Genomic DNA, 17,441 nt, shown 5'->3' on the forward strand with positions numbered 1-17,441 from the left:
CAATTCATGGAGTTGGTTCTGTGTCAAGGGATCGCAATCCCCTGGTGCTGGCCTCCAATGTGAGGTAAGCGAATGCGGACTGCAAGCAAGGTGCATCTTGCAACAGGGAGGCCCTGACATCAGATAGGAGGAGCTCTGCCAGGGCGGAGAGACAACAGGCCAGAGATGCTGTCAACCCCAGCGTTGGGGGCGTAGTCATAGTGAGGTCCTAACAGCGAAGACACTAGAGTGAGAACTGGTCCGAGCTTGCAGTGTAACCTTACCCAAGTCATTTCCCTGCTCCGAGACCTTGCTTGACAAGCGTAGCGCTTTAGGTCACACCTTTAAAAGGCATTGGGGGCGTGGCCTGCACAGGCCACACAAAGCCGCCTCATTTGCCCCAACCCTACGTCGTGCGTGACGTCCGCAGGCGCCAGGAGAGCTGCAATGTGGTCGTCGCCCTCCGCCTCGGGGAGCCCGACCCTCCACGTCAGGGGCGGGGCCTGTGTCCCACGCTCTACTCCCTACGCCCCGCCTCCACGGGCGCCTCCTCGCGGACCGTCGGGCGCGTCACGTGACGAGTCGGCGGCGCTGGCGGTTGCTGTCAGCTGATTCCCCCGGTTGGTGGCTGGGGCAGCCGCGGCGATGGACTTTCTCCTGGGGAACCCGTTCAGCTCTCCGGTGGGACAGCGCATCGGTGAGTCCCCGGAGCCCCGCCGCAGGGCCCTCAGCACGGCCTGGGTCCCCCCCGGGCGCTTCCAGGTCCCAAGTCACCCTCCGGAGGGACGCTGGGAGGGGAACGAGGCTGGCGTGTCTCTCCCGGACCTGTCCCCGCCCAGTCTCCCGCCCACCTTGATTGACAAAAGCCGTGGTCTATCGGGAAGCCTCGGCTTGTGATGGATGCCTACGGCAGCCAATAGCTAGAGAGAGAGGGCGGGTCCGGGCGGCCGCGGCTCAGCCAATGTGAGGCTGATGGGGTCCCGAATCCCGGGAGAAAGTTTTGGGGGTTGAAGGGTCTGCGTGGTTTTGCAGTCCTTGAGCCCCTCGCCTGTCTCCCTCATCGCTCCCCTACCCCGGGTCGCGCCGCCTGGGCTCTTGCCGTCTCTTTCCTGGCTCGCCCGACTCTCCGGACACGGATACCGGAGAAGGGTTAGAAGTCCATTCTCCCAGGATCAGGAGACTAGGGCTTGGCGTCTAGGCGAGCAACTTGCGGGGACGCGGCCAGGCAGCCCTGCTGCGCCCGGGGCCCGGCCAGACGCTGGCGAACCCGCTAGACCAGCAGCAAGGCGACCGCACAGTCGCAGACTCCCCGAGCTGGAAGCGATCTCAGGAGCCACCTGATTCCGCCTCCCTCATTTCTCAGTACTCGGCTGGGCCGGGCACCCTGGCCGGAGGCACAGGCTTACTCAGCCCAGGTCTCCTGACTCTCCTGCGCCCTGTTGACGGGAGACTGACTTACTAGCTCCGTGACGTTGCCTCCCGTTTCCTCGCCTGTGATTAGGGGTGTATTAATGGTCCCTGCTTCCGTGGGGTTGTTGTGAAGGCTAAACTCGTTAATAATTGTAAAGTACTTAGAACCGTGCCTGGCATATGGCCACTGCTATATAAAAGAACGTGGTGATATTTATCATCCTTGTTACTGAGATACCACCAAGTGAGGGTGGGGAATCCCTGGAAATGGCGGGTTCCGTAGGTACTTCTTGCTCCCAATACTGGGAGGAACCCCAGGCCGTGGCCCAAACACCTAACACTTCTCCAGGGACTGTCTGGATGTGCCTTCTTGCATCAGGTAACTGGCCAGTACTGTGAACGTCTTCATCTTCTTGATGGTCTTTAGCATGAAGTCTAGTCTGGGAAAATTGGATCTTTTAGACAGGCTTTCCATTCTGGCTGTCCTGGAAGCCAAACCTCACTAAGTCCGTCAACCCGGCTCAGCAGTATAATAGGCGCCATGGCGGTGTGTGGCTCTTCTGAGGTTTTGTAATCAAATTTCTCCCAAGAGGAGGCTGGCGGTCCGGGATTTATTTATACACCAGAGAGCTCCTGGACCAGAGAGAGGAAGCTGTCCTCCCAGGAACACCCTCCCCGCTCCCTGCCACCCACACCTCCCAATGAGTCATTGTTCTGGAGCTGAAAAGCTCTCCTCTCATCTTAATTTCTCCAGCAACAGATACCACCACTTTCATCACATGCCAAGTTTGAGACTTCCTACCTAAAAAAAAGTCGGAGGGGCGCCTGGGTGGCTCAGTCGGTTGAGCGTCCGACTTCAGCTCAGGTCATGACCTTGCGGTTTGTGAGTTCGAGCCCCACCTTGGGCTCTGTGCTGACAGCTCGGGAGACTGGAGGCTGCTTCCGACTCTCTGTCCCCCTCTCTCTTCTGTCCCCCTCCCCCGTTCATGCTCTGTCTCTGTCTCTGTCTGTCTGTCTCTCTCTTTCTCTGTCAAAAATAAAAATTTTTTAAAATAAGTAAATAAAAACAAAAAAAGTCTGACCTTCAAAGTTGGCCACATTTTCCTGAAGCTTTCTAGAAAAGCTCACCTGGGCTCTGGCCCTTAGCTGGTCAAAGAAAGCCTGTGGCAAGAAATACTCTGTCCAAAGAGAATACCACAAACTCATAATATCTTGGAGCCAGAACCAAATTTGGCTACTGGAAGAAGGGTCCTTACCCTGGCCGCCTTCTAACTCAAGGTTCTCATCAGGATTCCCTGGAAGACTTATTAAAGACAGATGGTTGGGGGCGCCTGGGTGGCTCAGTCGGTTAGGCGTCTGACTTCGGCTCAGGTCATGATCTCGCGGTTTGTGAGTTCGAGCCCCGCGTCGGGCTCTGTGGTGACAGCTCAGAGCCTGGAGCCTGCTTCGGATTCTGTGTCTCCCTCTCTCTCTTCCCCCGCCCTCAAAAATAAATAAACATTGAAGAAAAAAAAAAAAAAAAAAGACAGATGGCTGGGCTCCATCCCAGAGTCTCTGACTCTGTAGGTCTGGGGTGAGCCGAAGGCTATGCAGTTCTAACAAATTCCCAGGTGACACTGATGCCACTGGATTGGAAACCACATATTGAAAAGCTCCAATCTAGCCCATCTCCTTCATTTTCCACAGAAGGAGACAGAGGCCAGAGAGAAGGTGGAGACTGACTCACCCAGGCCCCCAGAGAGTTGGTAGTGAAGCTATGATGAGCTCCCCAGAACCAGTGAAACTTGAACCAAAGCTGCGGAGGCTCTAAAAGTGGAATGAAATGAAGGCTAAGCTGCCATTTGAGTAGATGCCTTTAGTCTTCCAGAGGTTTCTTGTAGGTGAAGAGATGAAAGGTACTGCTGATTGGCTGGGATTATCGATGACCTAGGATTTCTGGAAACTGCAGGAGTAAAATAATGTCAAGGCTGCTGACTCCGCCCCCTTGTGGCAAGAGAAGCCCCGTAGAATCGTGGCATCGGCATCCCTGAGCGCAGTGAGCTCCAGGGGTGCTCGTCAGGGGTGAGGGTCAATCAGCTCATCCACCCGCACACCCTTGTACTTGCTGCCTCCTCTGCCTGGAATGCCCGCTCCAGCCTGCATCCTTCAAAGCTCAGCCATTGTCACCTCCTCCCTGAGGCCCTCCCTGAGCCCTGCAGATCCAGCCATTGCTTTTGTGCTCTCGCATCACCCTCGCTCCTCAGGCTTCTTCGCTCTCGGCCTTGGGGCTCTGAGCCTCCGCTTCCTCCTGGGTAGGACGGTAGCTACAACAGCATCCACCTGTCTGGGTGGTCACGAGAGTGAAGCGAGACACTCCCCGGGAGTCGTGTGTGCGGGAAACATCAGAAATCATCAGCCCTTGCTGTCCTCATCATTGTTTCTATTATTTCCACCATTGCACACTAATCGACCCCTGTCCCATTCTGTTAGTAGCTGTACATGTGCAACTCCCCAGCTAGACTAGGCTTCCTGAGAGCGGGGACTGTACCTCACTTGTCGGGACCCTCGGCACCTGGCATGGTCCCTGGCCCATCGTAGGAGGGAAGAAAAAAGGAAGGTAACATTTGGTGAGGAGCAAATACCATGTGTCAGGGACCATGCTAGTATCCTGGTTATTAATATTCACAGCGACCCTACAAGGTTTTGCTATTTTTTTCTAGTTTTACCAAAAGTAAGTGTGAGGGAGCGTATCATTTCCCAAAGTTTCACAGCTAATCAGGGTGGGGATCCAGACCCAGGTTTCTCTGGCTGAGAGCCCACGTCCTCCCCTGGCCCTCACCCCACTGTATCTGGCTGACCAGTGCTTATTTGGAACTTACACTGTCCACCCCTCCAGGATCCACAGTTCATTGTTCTACCCACAGATTAGCCTGGCTGGTTATGATGTACGTGTACATTTGCAGGTCCCTCAGCCTTATATCTTTCAGTGGGAGAGCTTCCCAAGGGCAGCAGCTGTGGCTGAAAGGATCCCAGATACTTAGCACTGGGCGGTGTTGACACAGCCCTCTCCTAGCAAGGATTTCAAAACCCTTTCCAGAATCCTCTGCGGACAGATCTTGGGGGTTGTCTTATAGACGGAACGTCAGAAGGCAACCCAAGAAGCCCATTGTCCATTTCTGACTGTCATCTTACCCCTGGCACACTGAGTTGGAGACCCAACTGCTCAGAAAGCAAGCTGCAGACAGCAGACGCTGTGAATGTGGGCTGTCCCTGAGGACCAGCCCCCCGTAGTCGGGGTGGAGGTGCCGGTAACTGGATATGACGTGGGAGCTCAGAGCCTGCGGCCGATCCCTGCGGTGGATGGGAGAGGGGGAGAAGTCAGGCAGAGCTGCCTTGGAGCCACAAAGGCCAAGCCAGGGGAGCCACAGGAAGGAATCGTAGAGGAGAGACTCCCCAAGTGTTAGTTAGTAGAGAGGACACTTGAAGCCCCCGGAGTGCCATTTTGGGAGTGAGGAACTGGGAACCGAACTGGCCACCCGAGCGATGTTGTCGAGGGAACAGCAAGCCTGGACGCAGGAGACCTGGGCCCAGCTCCTCGCTACGTCACATTCCCTCTCCGCTGCCCGTGGCATGTCTGTGATGCACTGCCGTCCTCCCTCTGCTTCCCAGAGCACTGCTGAGGAACAGCGGAGGTCACGCGTGGGGGCAGGGAAGGCTGGACACCAGAGGGAAGAAAGGAGCTGACGGACAGCCTCAAGAGAGTGATGGATCAGCTCCGTGGGCCCAGAGGGCAGAGAGCGAGGACGTCAGCCGAGCCGAGCTCAGGGTCAGCCCATGCGGCCTGACACCTTGCACAGGTGTCGCTTGCTCCCCACCGCTGGAGGGGTGAAGGCAGAGGCCGCAGGGGAGGGAGGCTATAAGGAGGATTCCCCACACTGGCCACCAGGGTAGATTAGGGCAAGATTTGCAGACTTTCTGGAAGGGGCTAGAAAGTTAATGTTTCCACTTTTGTGGGCCTGTGGCCCGCATCACAGCAGCTCATCTCTGCCATTGTAGCATAAAAGGAGCATAGACCATGTGTAGGTGAATGGACCAAACGGTGTTCCAATCAGACTTTGTTTATGGGCACCAAAACGTAAATTTCATGTACTTTTCACATGTCATGAAAGAGTATTCTTCTTTGGATTTGTTTTCAACCATTTAAAAATGTGCAAACCGTTCTTAGCTTGTGGGCCACGCGAAAGCAGACTGAACAGGCACGTGGGTTCATCATTTGCTGACCTCTGGGTCGGACCAGCTGGCCAGAGGCAGAATGATGGAAGGCAGCGTTCTTCAGGGTGGAATCCCAGAGAACCCCACGTCTCAGATGCCTAAGGATGCTCCAGCCCTGGGCCTCCCGGGGCAGAATCCCTACGACTTCCCCCAGTGTGCCCTGGGGAGCCCTCAGGTCTTGAAGCTCTGGTTCCCTGATGTGGAAATGCTAGCTTGGGACCCAAGTCTCTGTCTTAAGGGTAACAGGGAATGATGTCTAGAAAGGACCTTGTGCCAAATGGCTGTGGCACATGCCATAAGGCATCCAGGCTGAGCTCTCGAATCCCACCAGATGGTCTGAGTCCTGGTTCAGCCTCCGCTGGCTTTGTTACCTGGGGCAAGTTACATAACCTCTCTGTTGTTGAGTTTCACATCTGTCAGATAAGAACAGTGATAGCACGTGTATCAGTTGGGGTTGCTGTTTTGGGAAGCCCTCAGCCCAGTGCCTGCCAGAGAGGAAGCGTCCAGAGCTGTTAGCCTCGGTGGTATTTTACCGGTGTCATCATCGTCGCTGGGGCATAGTCTAAGTGAGTGACAGAGCTAAGGAGCTCTGGCTCCAGTGCAGCCTCTGGTTGGTCTTGGTGTCACCGGGCAATGAGCAGTCACTGGCTGGTGGCAGCCACATTCATAGGTCAGGTTGCAGGCTGTGGGGTAGATCCGATTCTTCCTTGGGAACTAAAGCCTTCGCCTGACCCTATGGATAGAAGCGGTGAATAGGTTTTGTTCCCTCACTGAGCTCAAAGAAATAAGAGTAAAGTGCCGGATTTCCGCTCTTCTGGTTTTAGAAGAAAAAAAAAAAAGACACACACGCACGCACACACACACACACACACACACACACACACACACACAAAACCCTCAGTGTCTTCTAATTAGCTTGGGGCTGTCACCCCATAGAGAAACAGAGAATCGGGACAAGTTAACTCTTTACCTCCTTACCAAGAAGGTCTCTGTCAAGGCTGGCATTCTGCAGACCTCTGTCCTTCATGCGCCACCTTCTTGATTTCTATCCGCCCTGTGCCACCTCTCCTTTTACTTTCATAGTATTTTCTTTTTATTGGCTCGCCATTTTTAGTATGACCTCATCCTGTGTGATTACATTCATGAAATCATGAAGTAATTCATGTTTGTTTTTCTCTCCTTCGTTGAAGTTAATGTGCATCTCTCAACATGTCTTTAAGTTTGTCCGTGAACCCACCTGATGTGACCCTGCGTAGCACCTTCCGGTGACTCCAATGACAGCAGTATGGGGTCAGAGCTTGGATCTTGCATCAGAAGATCTGGGTTCATGTGCCAGCTCTGCCCCTTCCCGGCACTTCCTGTGTCCCCCGGGCAAGTGACGGAGCCTCTGGGGGACGCCTGCCTCCATGAACATGGCAAAGGCCACTGAAAAGTGCTGTGGAGAACCAAACTGCCGTGTAAGATTCATAGAGAACTGGGCTTTGTTCCTGATGGGGAAGGCAGAGGAGGGAAGGGGAGAGCCCGGGGTGAGAGGGAGAGGAGGAGAGAACAGAACCCACCAGACTGTGTGAGGCTGAGCCCAGCAGCATTTAAGAACAGACAGAGGTGTCCCCTGTTCGACTGGAACTTGTTTGCATTGAGGCAGTAAAAACCCCGGATGGTTAACTTTATGTATCAACTTGACTGGGCCATGGTGTCCAGATATTTGGTCAAACATTATTTTAGGGGCTCCTGGGTGGCTCAGTCAGTTGAGCGTCTGACTTTAGCTCAGCTCATGATCTTGCGGTTCGTGAGTTTGAGCCCCGCATCAGGCTCTGTGCTGACAGTGTGGAGCCTGCTTTGGATCCTCTGTCCCCCTCTCTCTCTGCCCCTCCCCTGCATGTCCTCTCTCTCTCTCTCTCTCTCTCTCTCTCTCTGTCAAAAATAAGTAAACCTTTTTTTTTTTAATTTTTTTTCAACGTTTATTTATTTTTGGGACAGAGAGAGACAGAGCATGAACGGGGGAGGGGCAGAGAGAGAGGGAGACACAGAATCGGAAACAGGCTCCAGGCTCTGAGCCATCAGCCCAGAGCCCGACGCGGGGCTCGAACTCACGGACCACGAGATCGTGACCTGGCTGAAGTCGGACGCTTAACCGACTGCGCCACCCAGGCGCCCCAAAAATAAGTAAACCTTTAAAAAACATTACTAAAAAAAATTATTCTAGATGTTTCTGTGAAGGTATTTTTTAAATGAGATGGGTAGACTTTGAGTAAAGCAGGTTACTCTCCATAGTGTGGGTGGGCCTCGTCTAATTAAGTTATGGTTTCAGTAGAAGACTGGCCTCTTGGACGAGGGAATTCGCCAGCAGACAGACTCTGGACTCGAGCCGCATCTGTTCCCTAGGTCTCCTGCCTGCTGACCTGCCCACATTCACATGAGCCAATCCAATAAAATAAATTTCTCTCAACAGATGGAGAGAGGTGAGAGAAGGAGAGGGACCGAGGGAGGGGGGAGGGCGGGATCAGTAGCATCTTCTGTACTCACAAGGGGGAAGGAAGAGCATGTCACAGGCACTTTGGCCAGCCACGTCACCTCTCTGCTTTCACAGCCTTGCTCCCTCTTACCCGGACAGTTTTACCAAACCCTCCTTCATGTAGCTGAAATTTTCTTCAGTTAGGTACTATAATTGGTTGCATCAACTTTAAAATTGTGGGTTGCAGAAGTCATGCCCCCACTGCAAGGTATTTTTGAGTTCCTCTATGGCCTGTGGTTACAGAATGGCGGGGGGAGAGGCAGCCAGAGTTTTGAGTAAGGATGGCTCAGCAACTTAGGAAACTGGTGGAACTTTCCACGCTGGGTCCTCAGAGACTTGCTCATCTGGAACACAGGCCTCAAGACAGTTTGCTGGCTGGGGGAGAAAGTGGCTTCTGCGTGTATGGGATTTAAAAATCTATTTTGTGGACTGCTTGAAATTTTCAAACATTTAATTTGGGGGTTGATATTTTTGTAGTGGAAAATGTTCGTTTTTGTGATTGCTGTGTGCTAAGTAAGATAAAAGCAATGGAAATGCATTCTCTCATTTGCTCCTCACACAGCCCTGGAAGCTGAATGTCCTCTTTATCCCTCTTTATGCAGGGGAGAAACTAAGGCACAGAGAGTTTCAAGAAAATTCATTCAGGATGGGGGCACCTGCCTGGCTCAGTCGGTGGAGCAATGCAACTCTTGATCTCGGGGTTGTGAGTTCAAGCCTCACATTAGATACATACATACATAGGAAAGAAGGAAGGAGGATTTTTATTTATTTATTTTGAGAGAGAGAGAGAGAAAGAGAGCTGGAGCGTGCACGCGAGTGGGGGAGGGGCAGAGAGGGGGTGGGAGAGAGAGAATCCCAAGCAGGCTTCGTGAGGTCAACACAGAGCCTGACGCGGGGCTTGAACTCACGAACCGTGAGATCATGACCTGAGCTGAAATCAGATACTTAACCAACTGAGCCATCCAGGCTCCTGGAAAAAGTAAAAAAAAATTTTTTTTAACCAATTCATCCAGGGTCACACAGCTAATGAGCGCTCAAGTCAGGACTTGATGTGGGATTTGTCTGTGTCCAGATCCCACGCTCCTAACTTCTTCACCTCACTGCTCCCCCTTAGAACTGAAAGGAGTGTGCTGGGTTTCCTCTCGAGTGAAAAATATCCAGATGCATCTGGAATGATTTTGTTTGTAATGGTTCTTCCTACAGTTTCCCACCCGCACTGTTAGCGTATTGTTTCATCCTTGTGCGTGTCCCCACGTGGCAGGAAGTGCAGGTGGAGGTGCCACCACTGCCCTGCCTCTCTTGGTGGGGGACAGGGGGCAGGGAGAGGGGGGACGGGAGAAGCTTCCAGAGCCGCCCGACATTCAACCTGTGTCTCCAGCCAGAACTGGGTCACATGGCCACTTCTAGCGGCAGGGGAGACCAGAAGAGCTAAGTTCTGTGGCCAGTGGAGAGTGAGCGCCTTTGACAAGGACAAATTCTGCAGCAGTCGGCTTCACGAGGTGGAGTTAATAAGTGTCTACTGACGTCATCGCAGAGCACATTAACACACATACAGGCTCCGGCGCGGCCAGGTGGGTGAGTTCCCACGCTGCCTTTCCAGAAGGAGTGCCCAGCTGGCCCGCGCCCCAAGAGGATCAATCAGAATGGCAGAGGCTCTAGAGATCACGTCCAGAGCAGCCACAGGAATTGAGGGTTAGTGTGGAGGACAGATTAAGGGGCGGACATGGTACTTTCTAAAAATATTCAAAGGACTGCCAAGTGGGAGGAAGATTACCTGCACAACAGCTACCAAGGGATCAATAGAGGACAAAGGATGGGAGTATTTCAAGTATTACAGGGGCCCCTGGGCGGCTCAGTCGGTTAAGCGTCTGACTTCGGCTCAGGCCATGATCTCCCAGTTTGTGGGTTCGAGACCCGCCTTGGGCTCTGGGCTGACAGCTCAGAGCCTGGAGCCTGCTTCAGATTCTGTATAACCCCCTCCCTTCCTCTGCCCCTCCCCCACTCACCCTCTGCCTCTCTCTGTCTCTGTCTCTCTCTCTCTCTCTCAAAAATAAATAAACATTAAAAAATTTTTGGGGGGGGGGGGCGCCTGGGTGGCTCAGTCAGTTAAGCATCTGACTTCGGCTCAGGTCCCGATCTCACAGTTCGTGCGTTCAAGCCCCGCGTCGGGCTCTGTGCTGACAGCTCAGGGCCTGGAGCCTGCTCGGGAATCTGTGTCTCCCTCTCTCTCTGCGCCTCCCCTGCTTGCGCTCTGTCTCTCTCTCTCTCTCTCAAAAATAAACAAACATTAAAAAAAAAAAAAAGATTAAAAAAAAAATTTTTTTTTAGGTGTTACAGAGGTTTATTGTCCTGGTAGGTATGACCTCATCCTTCATTCAGTTAGTTACTCAGCAAACACGCACCCCGCAGGTTTATCGGGGGGCCAGGTCCCATCTGATGTATGAATTCCTGAGCTGTGTAATCTCCACCCAGGAGCTCACGACCTAATGGGAGAGACAGACAGCCGCTCACAGCCTAATGGGAGAGGCAGACAGAAACAAAGAAATCAATTCCGTAGAGTTATTTTAACAGCCCTGCTGAGCAGAACTTGTAGCTGTGGCCTGTGTGAAATGCTGCTGGCCCAGTGAGGGAAGGAGCAGGTCCTCTAGGGGGTCAGGGCAGGCTCCGCGTGGTGACCTGGCTTTGATCTGGGCGTAGGAGCAAGATTTAGGGTGGGCAGGAGGGCAGGAGGACAAGCAGGCCCCGCCGGGGCACAGGCAGGAGGCCAGGGCCGTCTCCACCCTGAGCCCTGCCCACCAAGCCCCGGGAAGCCTGGGAGTTCCAGTCCTACAGCCTTGTTTGATCGGAAGTTGCGGGGTTGGTTTGATCAACGATTTTTTTTCTTTAATGTTTATTCTATTTCTGAGAGATGGAGAGAGACAGTGCAAGCAGGGGAGGGGCAGAGAGAGGGAGACACAGAATCGGAAGCGGGCTCCAGGCTCCGAGCCGTCAGCACAGAGCCCGACGCGGGGCTCGAACCCCTGAACCGCGAGATCGTGACCTGAGCCGAAGCTCAAACACTGAAGCAATGGAGCCACCAAATGCCAGGCGACCCAACAAATGTCTTTAAACACCCAGGCTTTTTGTCCTGAGCTTGTCACCTCCTGGGCCCAAGCTGCAGGTACCCCATTCCCAGGAGAGAGAAAGGAAGGAAGAAGAGGGAGGAAGGGTTTTCTCCTCCCCGAGCTGTGTCTCTGTGTCCCAGAAAGGACGTCTCCCCCGCCACTGCCCAGCAGACACCCCTCTTCTCCCCGAAACCAAAACAAGGCCGCTGGCCCACTTCTGGAGCAGGTGCTGCAGAGGGGAGCAGGGTGGCCGCTCTGGGCAGGGAAGGGAGGAATGGCTGCTGGGTGGGTCCTGGTGCAGGCCGGTGCCAGCTTTGAGGATAGCAGAGCTCCCTCTGCCTCAGCAGCCTCGCCTCTCCCCTCCAGTTGCCTCACTGCCCCTGGGACTTTCTCCCTCCCTCGGGCCCCTTCTCCCCAGTGCCTGAGAGTCACCCTCCAGCCCCTCTTCTGTCTTCTTCCCGACATCCTCGATGACTCATCGTTGATGAGTTCATTCGGCAAGGCCAGTGCTGTTCCTCTCCCAAGAACCTCCCTTTCCACCTGCCCAGCCCGGCACCTTGTGCTCTGGGCTCCGCTCAGACGGCACCTCCTCACTGACACCTTCCCTGTTCCCTCTGCGGGTGCTCGCTGCCCCCCGCCCCGTCTCCTGGCTCTCACAGCACCCTGAACTGGCCTCAGCCATGCCACCCTGCTCTGAAAATGTTTGTCCACCTGTCATCCCTGACCACTTTAGGACCTCCTGAAGGGCAGGGATTCTGTCCTTTCCTTTGCCTCTGGAGCACCTGCCGCAGGGCTGGACAGATAATAGCCACTCAGAGAATGTCGTGGAGGGCAGAGAGGTGGATGAGAGGGAGATGGTGGGAAGCAGGTGCACAGAAAGCAATTGTGGGGCAGGACTACGGGCACTAGGCAGGGGGTGGAGGCAGAGGGCCGGTAGGGAGGGAGCGAGGAGGCGGACAGAGGGCGGGTATTACCTACAGCAAATTTCAAACATCGTATCACTTCTCTCATGAATATTCCAGTACATCTCTAACAGGTAAGGAATAGGATTCTTATTTAAAAACAAACAAACAGGCTGCAGCCCCAGTACCATTATACACTTGAAAAACAAGTATACAAATGGAGTGACAGTAAACACTGAAAGGAAGTCCCCAAAAGGATCTCCGGTTCCCTTGAGTGATGTGAGTGGGTGGTGTTTCTGCCGGAGAGCTGGCGTTCTGTAAATGTGATCTAAAAGGAAGGTGGCTGTGCACGCCCTTGCTAGGGTGAGGGCCTCAAAAGAAGGCCTGTGGGGGCCACTCGGAGCTGACAGGCCGTGTCATTGTTGTCTTTCTCACGGTCCGCCGACTTGCGTTGGATCCTTCTCCCCTGGGCCTGGACCATGGCCTGAGACAGAACCAGGTCTGCGGGTCGTCACCGGCCTTGAAGACCATCACTGCTCACAAGCCGCACTTTGTTGAATCGAAGACACTGTGGGGTGTGTGAAAAGAAAAAAACGCCAGCCGAGCGCTGGCAGGTCATTATTTGTAAGAGCCACCCCAATATCAGAGGGGTTCAAAGTGGGAAGGGGGAGGGGAGCTCACAGAGAAACACAGTGTGCGATATCGGGGCAGGTAGGGCGGGGACTCAGCCTTGAACCGGAGCGGCGAGGCAGTCTGGGGGCTGTTGGCCTTGGACAAACACTCAACAAGCCTCTCCTCTCTGTCCCACCGGAGGGTAGACCCTGGCGAGAGAGAGAGAGAGAAAGAGGGAGAGGGATAGGTCCCCAAGAGCTCTGGGTCCACCCTAGTTTGGTAGAGACATCCTTGAATAGCCAAGCAGCGTGAGATACACAGTGGGTTTAGACCCCACACAGGCCCAGCTCTGCGTCCCTGCTCCCCCACTTCCGGGCGTTGGACCTCAGCTGCCCCCATGCATGGTAGGGACCGTGGGGAGGTGACCCGAGATGAGGTACACTGAGCAGGTTACACAGGCTCAGTGAATGCCAGTCATTTTGTCACTGTTCTTCATGATGTTACCGTCACAGCGCAGGATGACCATACAGGTCACAGTGACACAGTCCCCTCAGTTGGCAAATACACTGAGGAGCTGTCACCAGGGTAGGGCCTTAAAAGACGAGCAGGGATCAGCCGGTCCGTTTCCTCCTCTGTGCCGGCACATCCGGATCTCACACCGTGTCCTATCTCAGTGCCCAGTCTTTTCTGTCATGCCACTCTCACCTTTGTGAGGGCCATTGTGGCCTCCCACTGGACCGTCAACTTGCTGTGGGCAGGACCTGGTTGGTTTTGCTCACCAGAATCTCTCCCAGCACCCGGATGGCAACAAGCAATGAGTACGTTCAAGAGGCACATAAGGTCGTGGTTAAGAGTATGGATGTGGTAGGGGCGCCTGGGTGGCTCAGTCGGTTGAGCATCCGACTTCGGCTCAGGTCATGATCTCACAGTCTGTGGGTTCGAGCCCCGCATCGGGCTCTGTGCTGACAGCTCGGAGCCTGGAGCCTGCTTCCGATTCTGTGTCTCCAGCTATCTCTGCCCCTCCCCCACTTGTGCTAGCTCTCACCCTCTCTCTCTCTCTCTCTCTCTCTCTGTCTCTCAAAAATAAGTAAGTGTAAAAAAAAATTTAAAGAGTAAGGATGCAGTAACCAGACCTCTCTGAGTCTGAACCTCTGCTCTGCAATGTGGAAGCTGTGTGACCATGGGCAAGACACTGACCTCTCTGTGCTCCTCAGCTTATTCATCCTCTGTCTTAAGGATTATGGTGAGAGGTTCGTGTGAAGGCCCGAGTCCCATGATTGGTGCTTACTGAGCGTCCAGTGAGCGTGCTGGTGGTGATGGTTGTCATCGTCCTCTGTGGCCCAGATGCATGACCGAATGGTAGAAAGGCATGCCAGGCAGAAGCCCAGGAGCATGCAAGAACAAGGCCCCAGCAGGAGCAGAACACAGCCAGTCTTGGCTGAGGTCAGTCCCAAATGTCCCTCTCGGCCCCTGAAGATTTCAGGATTTTGACCCTCAGGCAACTGAGGGCGGTTGGAAGTGCGGAGGAGGGGGCGGGGGGGGGGGGGATCCTGGATAATTTTCAGACAGAAGAAGGTACTGGTTGGATTTGTGTTTGAAGAGAAGAGGGTGGAGGTGATGGTCTAGGCCTCGGAGAGGTGACAGGGCCTGAATGAGAGCTGATAATGGAGCCGGGGGGCAACTCGCAGATGTGTTGAGTAGTGGGAATTCCCAGATGTAGTGGCCGGCCGTTGGAATGTGCAGGGTGGTGAGGAGAAGGCTCCAGGCTGCTCCCCCACCCCCAGGGCTGACTTTGGCAGCAGGTGGTCCTGGCCATGATTCCACTGAGCACCCGCAGACGCGGACTTCTCCAAAAGCAGTGGAAGGAGCCAAGAAGGCGACTGTCTTCCAGCTGTTTGGGGTCCCCCCCAAGAGAGAACAGGCAGGGAGCAGGGGCGGGGAGCTGGCGTGTCCTCGGTGGCCACTCTTGCCCGCTCTCAGCCCAGGTCACAGTCATGGTACTTAATGAGTCATGACTCATTACTGCTCTTACCTGATGTCGTGCACGCATTGTCTGGCTACAAAGTCTCAGTGTGAGGCAGGCAGCCTTATCTCGGTTTCCCAGAGGAGAAAGCAGACCGGAGAGGGCCTGCCGTCCCCAAGTTAGGACACGAAGCTAGACTCGCCGCACTCCAAGGCCTGTGCCACTGCCCAGCCTGACTCTGCCTGCCATCCCGCCAGGCCGACTCTCCGGAGCCTTCCCAGAAGGTGGCGTCTGCAGCAGGCATGACGCGGGGAGAGGGGACAGGCACACACGGGCCCAGCGGCCCACGGCCACAGGACTGCCGGCCCCCGATGGCAGCCGGGGAGCTGGCAGGGCCTGGCGTCCTCGGGAGCTGGGACAAGAGCAGAACAGCTCCCGGGACCTTTGACGACTGCCACCCACAGCCCAGAGGCCAGCGAGCATTCTCCTGGAACCAGTAACCACTGTCAGTGTTCATACTCCCCCTTCCTGAAATAGCAAGCTGAGCCACTTCTGTGGTCAAAAAGCAAAAACAAAACAAATATCCCCAGGTTCCTGTGGGTTTCCATTTCTGCCCTTGATGGAGTACGCCTACCGCCCCAGAAAGTCTCACTGAGGATGTGTGAAAACCCCCCGGTCGGGCCATCTGCTCCCCGGCCTGCGGGGAGGTGGCCACGAGGCCCCAGGCTGGGCCCATCCTGCTCTGGACACACCTGTCTCCTCCTGAGTTTGCCCGGGTGGACCTCGCACCTCCTCCCCTCCCTCCTCTTCCTCCTTCCTCCTCTTCCTCCCCCTGTTGAGGCTGACTGAAACCCCAGCCCCCCAGAAGACTCCAGCATCCGCCTGGCTCTGCCCGCTGCTGGCGTCGGGACTGGAGAGCTGTGCTCGGGGGGACCTCAGACCCGTGCTCCGGCTCCCGCACCCCCCGATTCCCTGGCCTGGCACCTCCTCCGGCTTCTGAGTGCCCCGCCACCCCTTAACGGCCACTTGCCTGTCCAAGATGACCTTGATCCCTTCTAAAACCGCGCTGCCCCTCCCCCAGAAGAGAGGTGCCCACCCTCAATGTTCAGGCGTCCCCCGGGGGGCCTAGTTGAGGCAGCCCTGACAGGCCTGCTGGTGGAGCGAGGGATGGGGAGGAGGGGGCAGGGGGGCGCTTCCGGGAAGGCTGAGCTCCCCGGCCCCTGGTGACCACTGTGTGACCTCCCGGCACCTCAGTGTCCTCATCAGTTAGACGAGGGCAGTGACACACACGTCACAGGCTTGGGAGGATTCAGCTGCCTGCTTTGTGTAAACAGCTAACGGCACTTGGTGTGTCAGGGGCTGTAACTGGAGAGGGTTGTTGCCGAGGAAGGGCACGCGGGCCAGGTTGAGGGCTGGGGAGCCTTGGAGTCTTTGGGGCACAGGATGGACACGGTCCCTTCCAGGTTTCAGAAAGCTCACTCTGAGGCAGGAAGGGCATGGGGTGGGGGAGGGGTGGGGGAGGGGTGGGTGGGGGAGCCAGGCAGGAGGGGCCGGGGCAGTGGCCTGTCAGGCAGAGGCAGAGGGCAAGGTGACAGGGGCTCAGGTAGGACAGAGAATCCAGAGCTGGAGTTGGCAGAACACCGTGACCAGAGTCAGAGATGACTCGTCCTCTGGCCCGTGTGGCTGGGGACCGCTGAGGTGCGGTTTCTGGAGGAGTAGCACACTAGTGTGTTTAGCCACTGCCCCACCCCCCCACCGAACCCTCCAGAGTAGAGCCTGGCTTCCTCCGCTCAGCTCTCTTTAGCAAGCATATGAGTCCCCGAGGGCGGGGAGTGTGCCGCAAAGAAGCCACACTCGGGACTTCATTGTGGGACGAATGAGCCCACCCTTCAACACTTTGAAAGGAAGCCGTCCTCACGCCCCCAGCCCCATCCCCACAGCCATAGCCCGGGGAGAAAAACACCCCGTCCTGCTGCCGTGTCCCTACCCTGATGCCCCTGCTGCCTGGCTTGTGTCCCGAGCAGCTACCCCAGCGTCCATCTGGCCACAGGACTCAAGGCGGGACCCGGGATGGAACTGAGGTCAGGCCAATTTCGAAACCAACGTCATGAAAGCCACAGTTATAGGGAGCTGACTGCCAGCCCAGCCCAGGCATTGTCCTGCAGGGTGGGCCCTCCTGCCTGGCCAGAAGAGGGCCCTGCCCGGTCACAGGGCCGGGGCTCAGAGTGCGCCTCAGCCCCTTTGGGCACCGGGGGGCGGGGGCCACATCTGTCTCGTCCACCGTTGTGTCCATCCCCAGTGCCTGGCACATGACTGTGCAGCCTGTGAAGGGTCACTTGGCCCCCCTGAGCCTCAGCTCTGTGTGAACAGAGAGAGTGAGCCTGCTGTTCAGGACTGCGGAACAGTCGCTGGGATCACGAGCTGCACGCACCCGGTCCCTTGGGTGCTGTTGGTCTGACAGGTGCCCTATGACCCTGTGCTCTCAGGTGCCTGGTGCCGGCAGGGGCCAGGCCTGGAGCCAGAGGAAAGGGCTGTGACAGAGGGGGACGTGGGATAGTGCCCAGGGTCAGAACACCAAGGGTCTTACTCCCTAACCTTAAAACATCAACCGGTCCTGTCTTGCCCCACAGCCCTACCTAGGGTACGACACTTGCCAAAACAGGGGGTGATTTGTGTGATCAAACACTGGCCCGAAAAAGCAGGGG

General features: G+C 55.6%; 1 protein-coding gene across 5 annotated transcripts in view; it reads left to right on the plus strand.

Annotated features, from left to right (window-relative positions):
• Positions 1–429: 429 nt before the first annotated feature.
• TOM1 (target of myb1 membrane trafficking protein) overlaps positions 430–17,441 on the plus strand; it is a 42,863-nt gene continuing 25,851 nt past the window's right edge. Inside the window, exons 1-2 of one of the 5 annotated variants that reach the window (XM_027070894.2) lie at positions 6,845–7,097; positions 7,952–8,102. In XM_027070894.2, the coding sequence (XP_026926695.1) occupies positions 8,057–8,102 (46 nt within the window). In that variant the 5' untranslated portion in view covers positions 6,845–7,097; positions 7,952–8,056. Of the gene's footprint in view, positions 677–6,844; positions 7,098–7,901; positions 8,103–17,441 lie in introns of those variants that run through there. The other 4 variants (XM_027070893.2, XM_027070895.2, XM_053226717.1 and 1 more) reach the window with 4 other exon arrangements.

Source organism: Acinonyx jubatus, chromosome B4 (genome assembly GCF_027475565.1).
Source record: "Acinonyx jubatus isolate Ajub_Pintada_27869175 chromosome B4, VMU_Ajub_asm_v1.0, whole genome shotgun sequence".
NCBI classification, from domain to species: Eukaryota; Metazoa; Chordata; class Mammalia; order Carnivora; family Felidae; genus Acinonyx; species Acinonyx jubatus.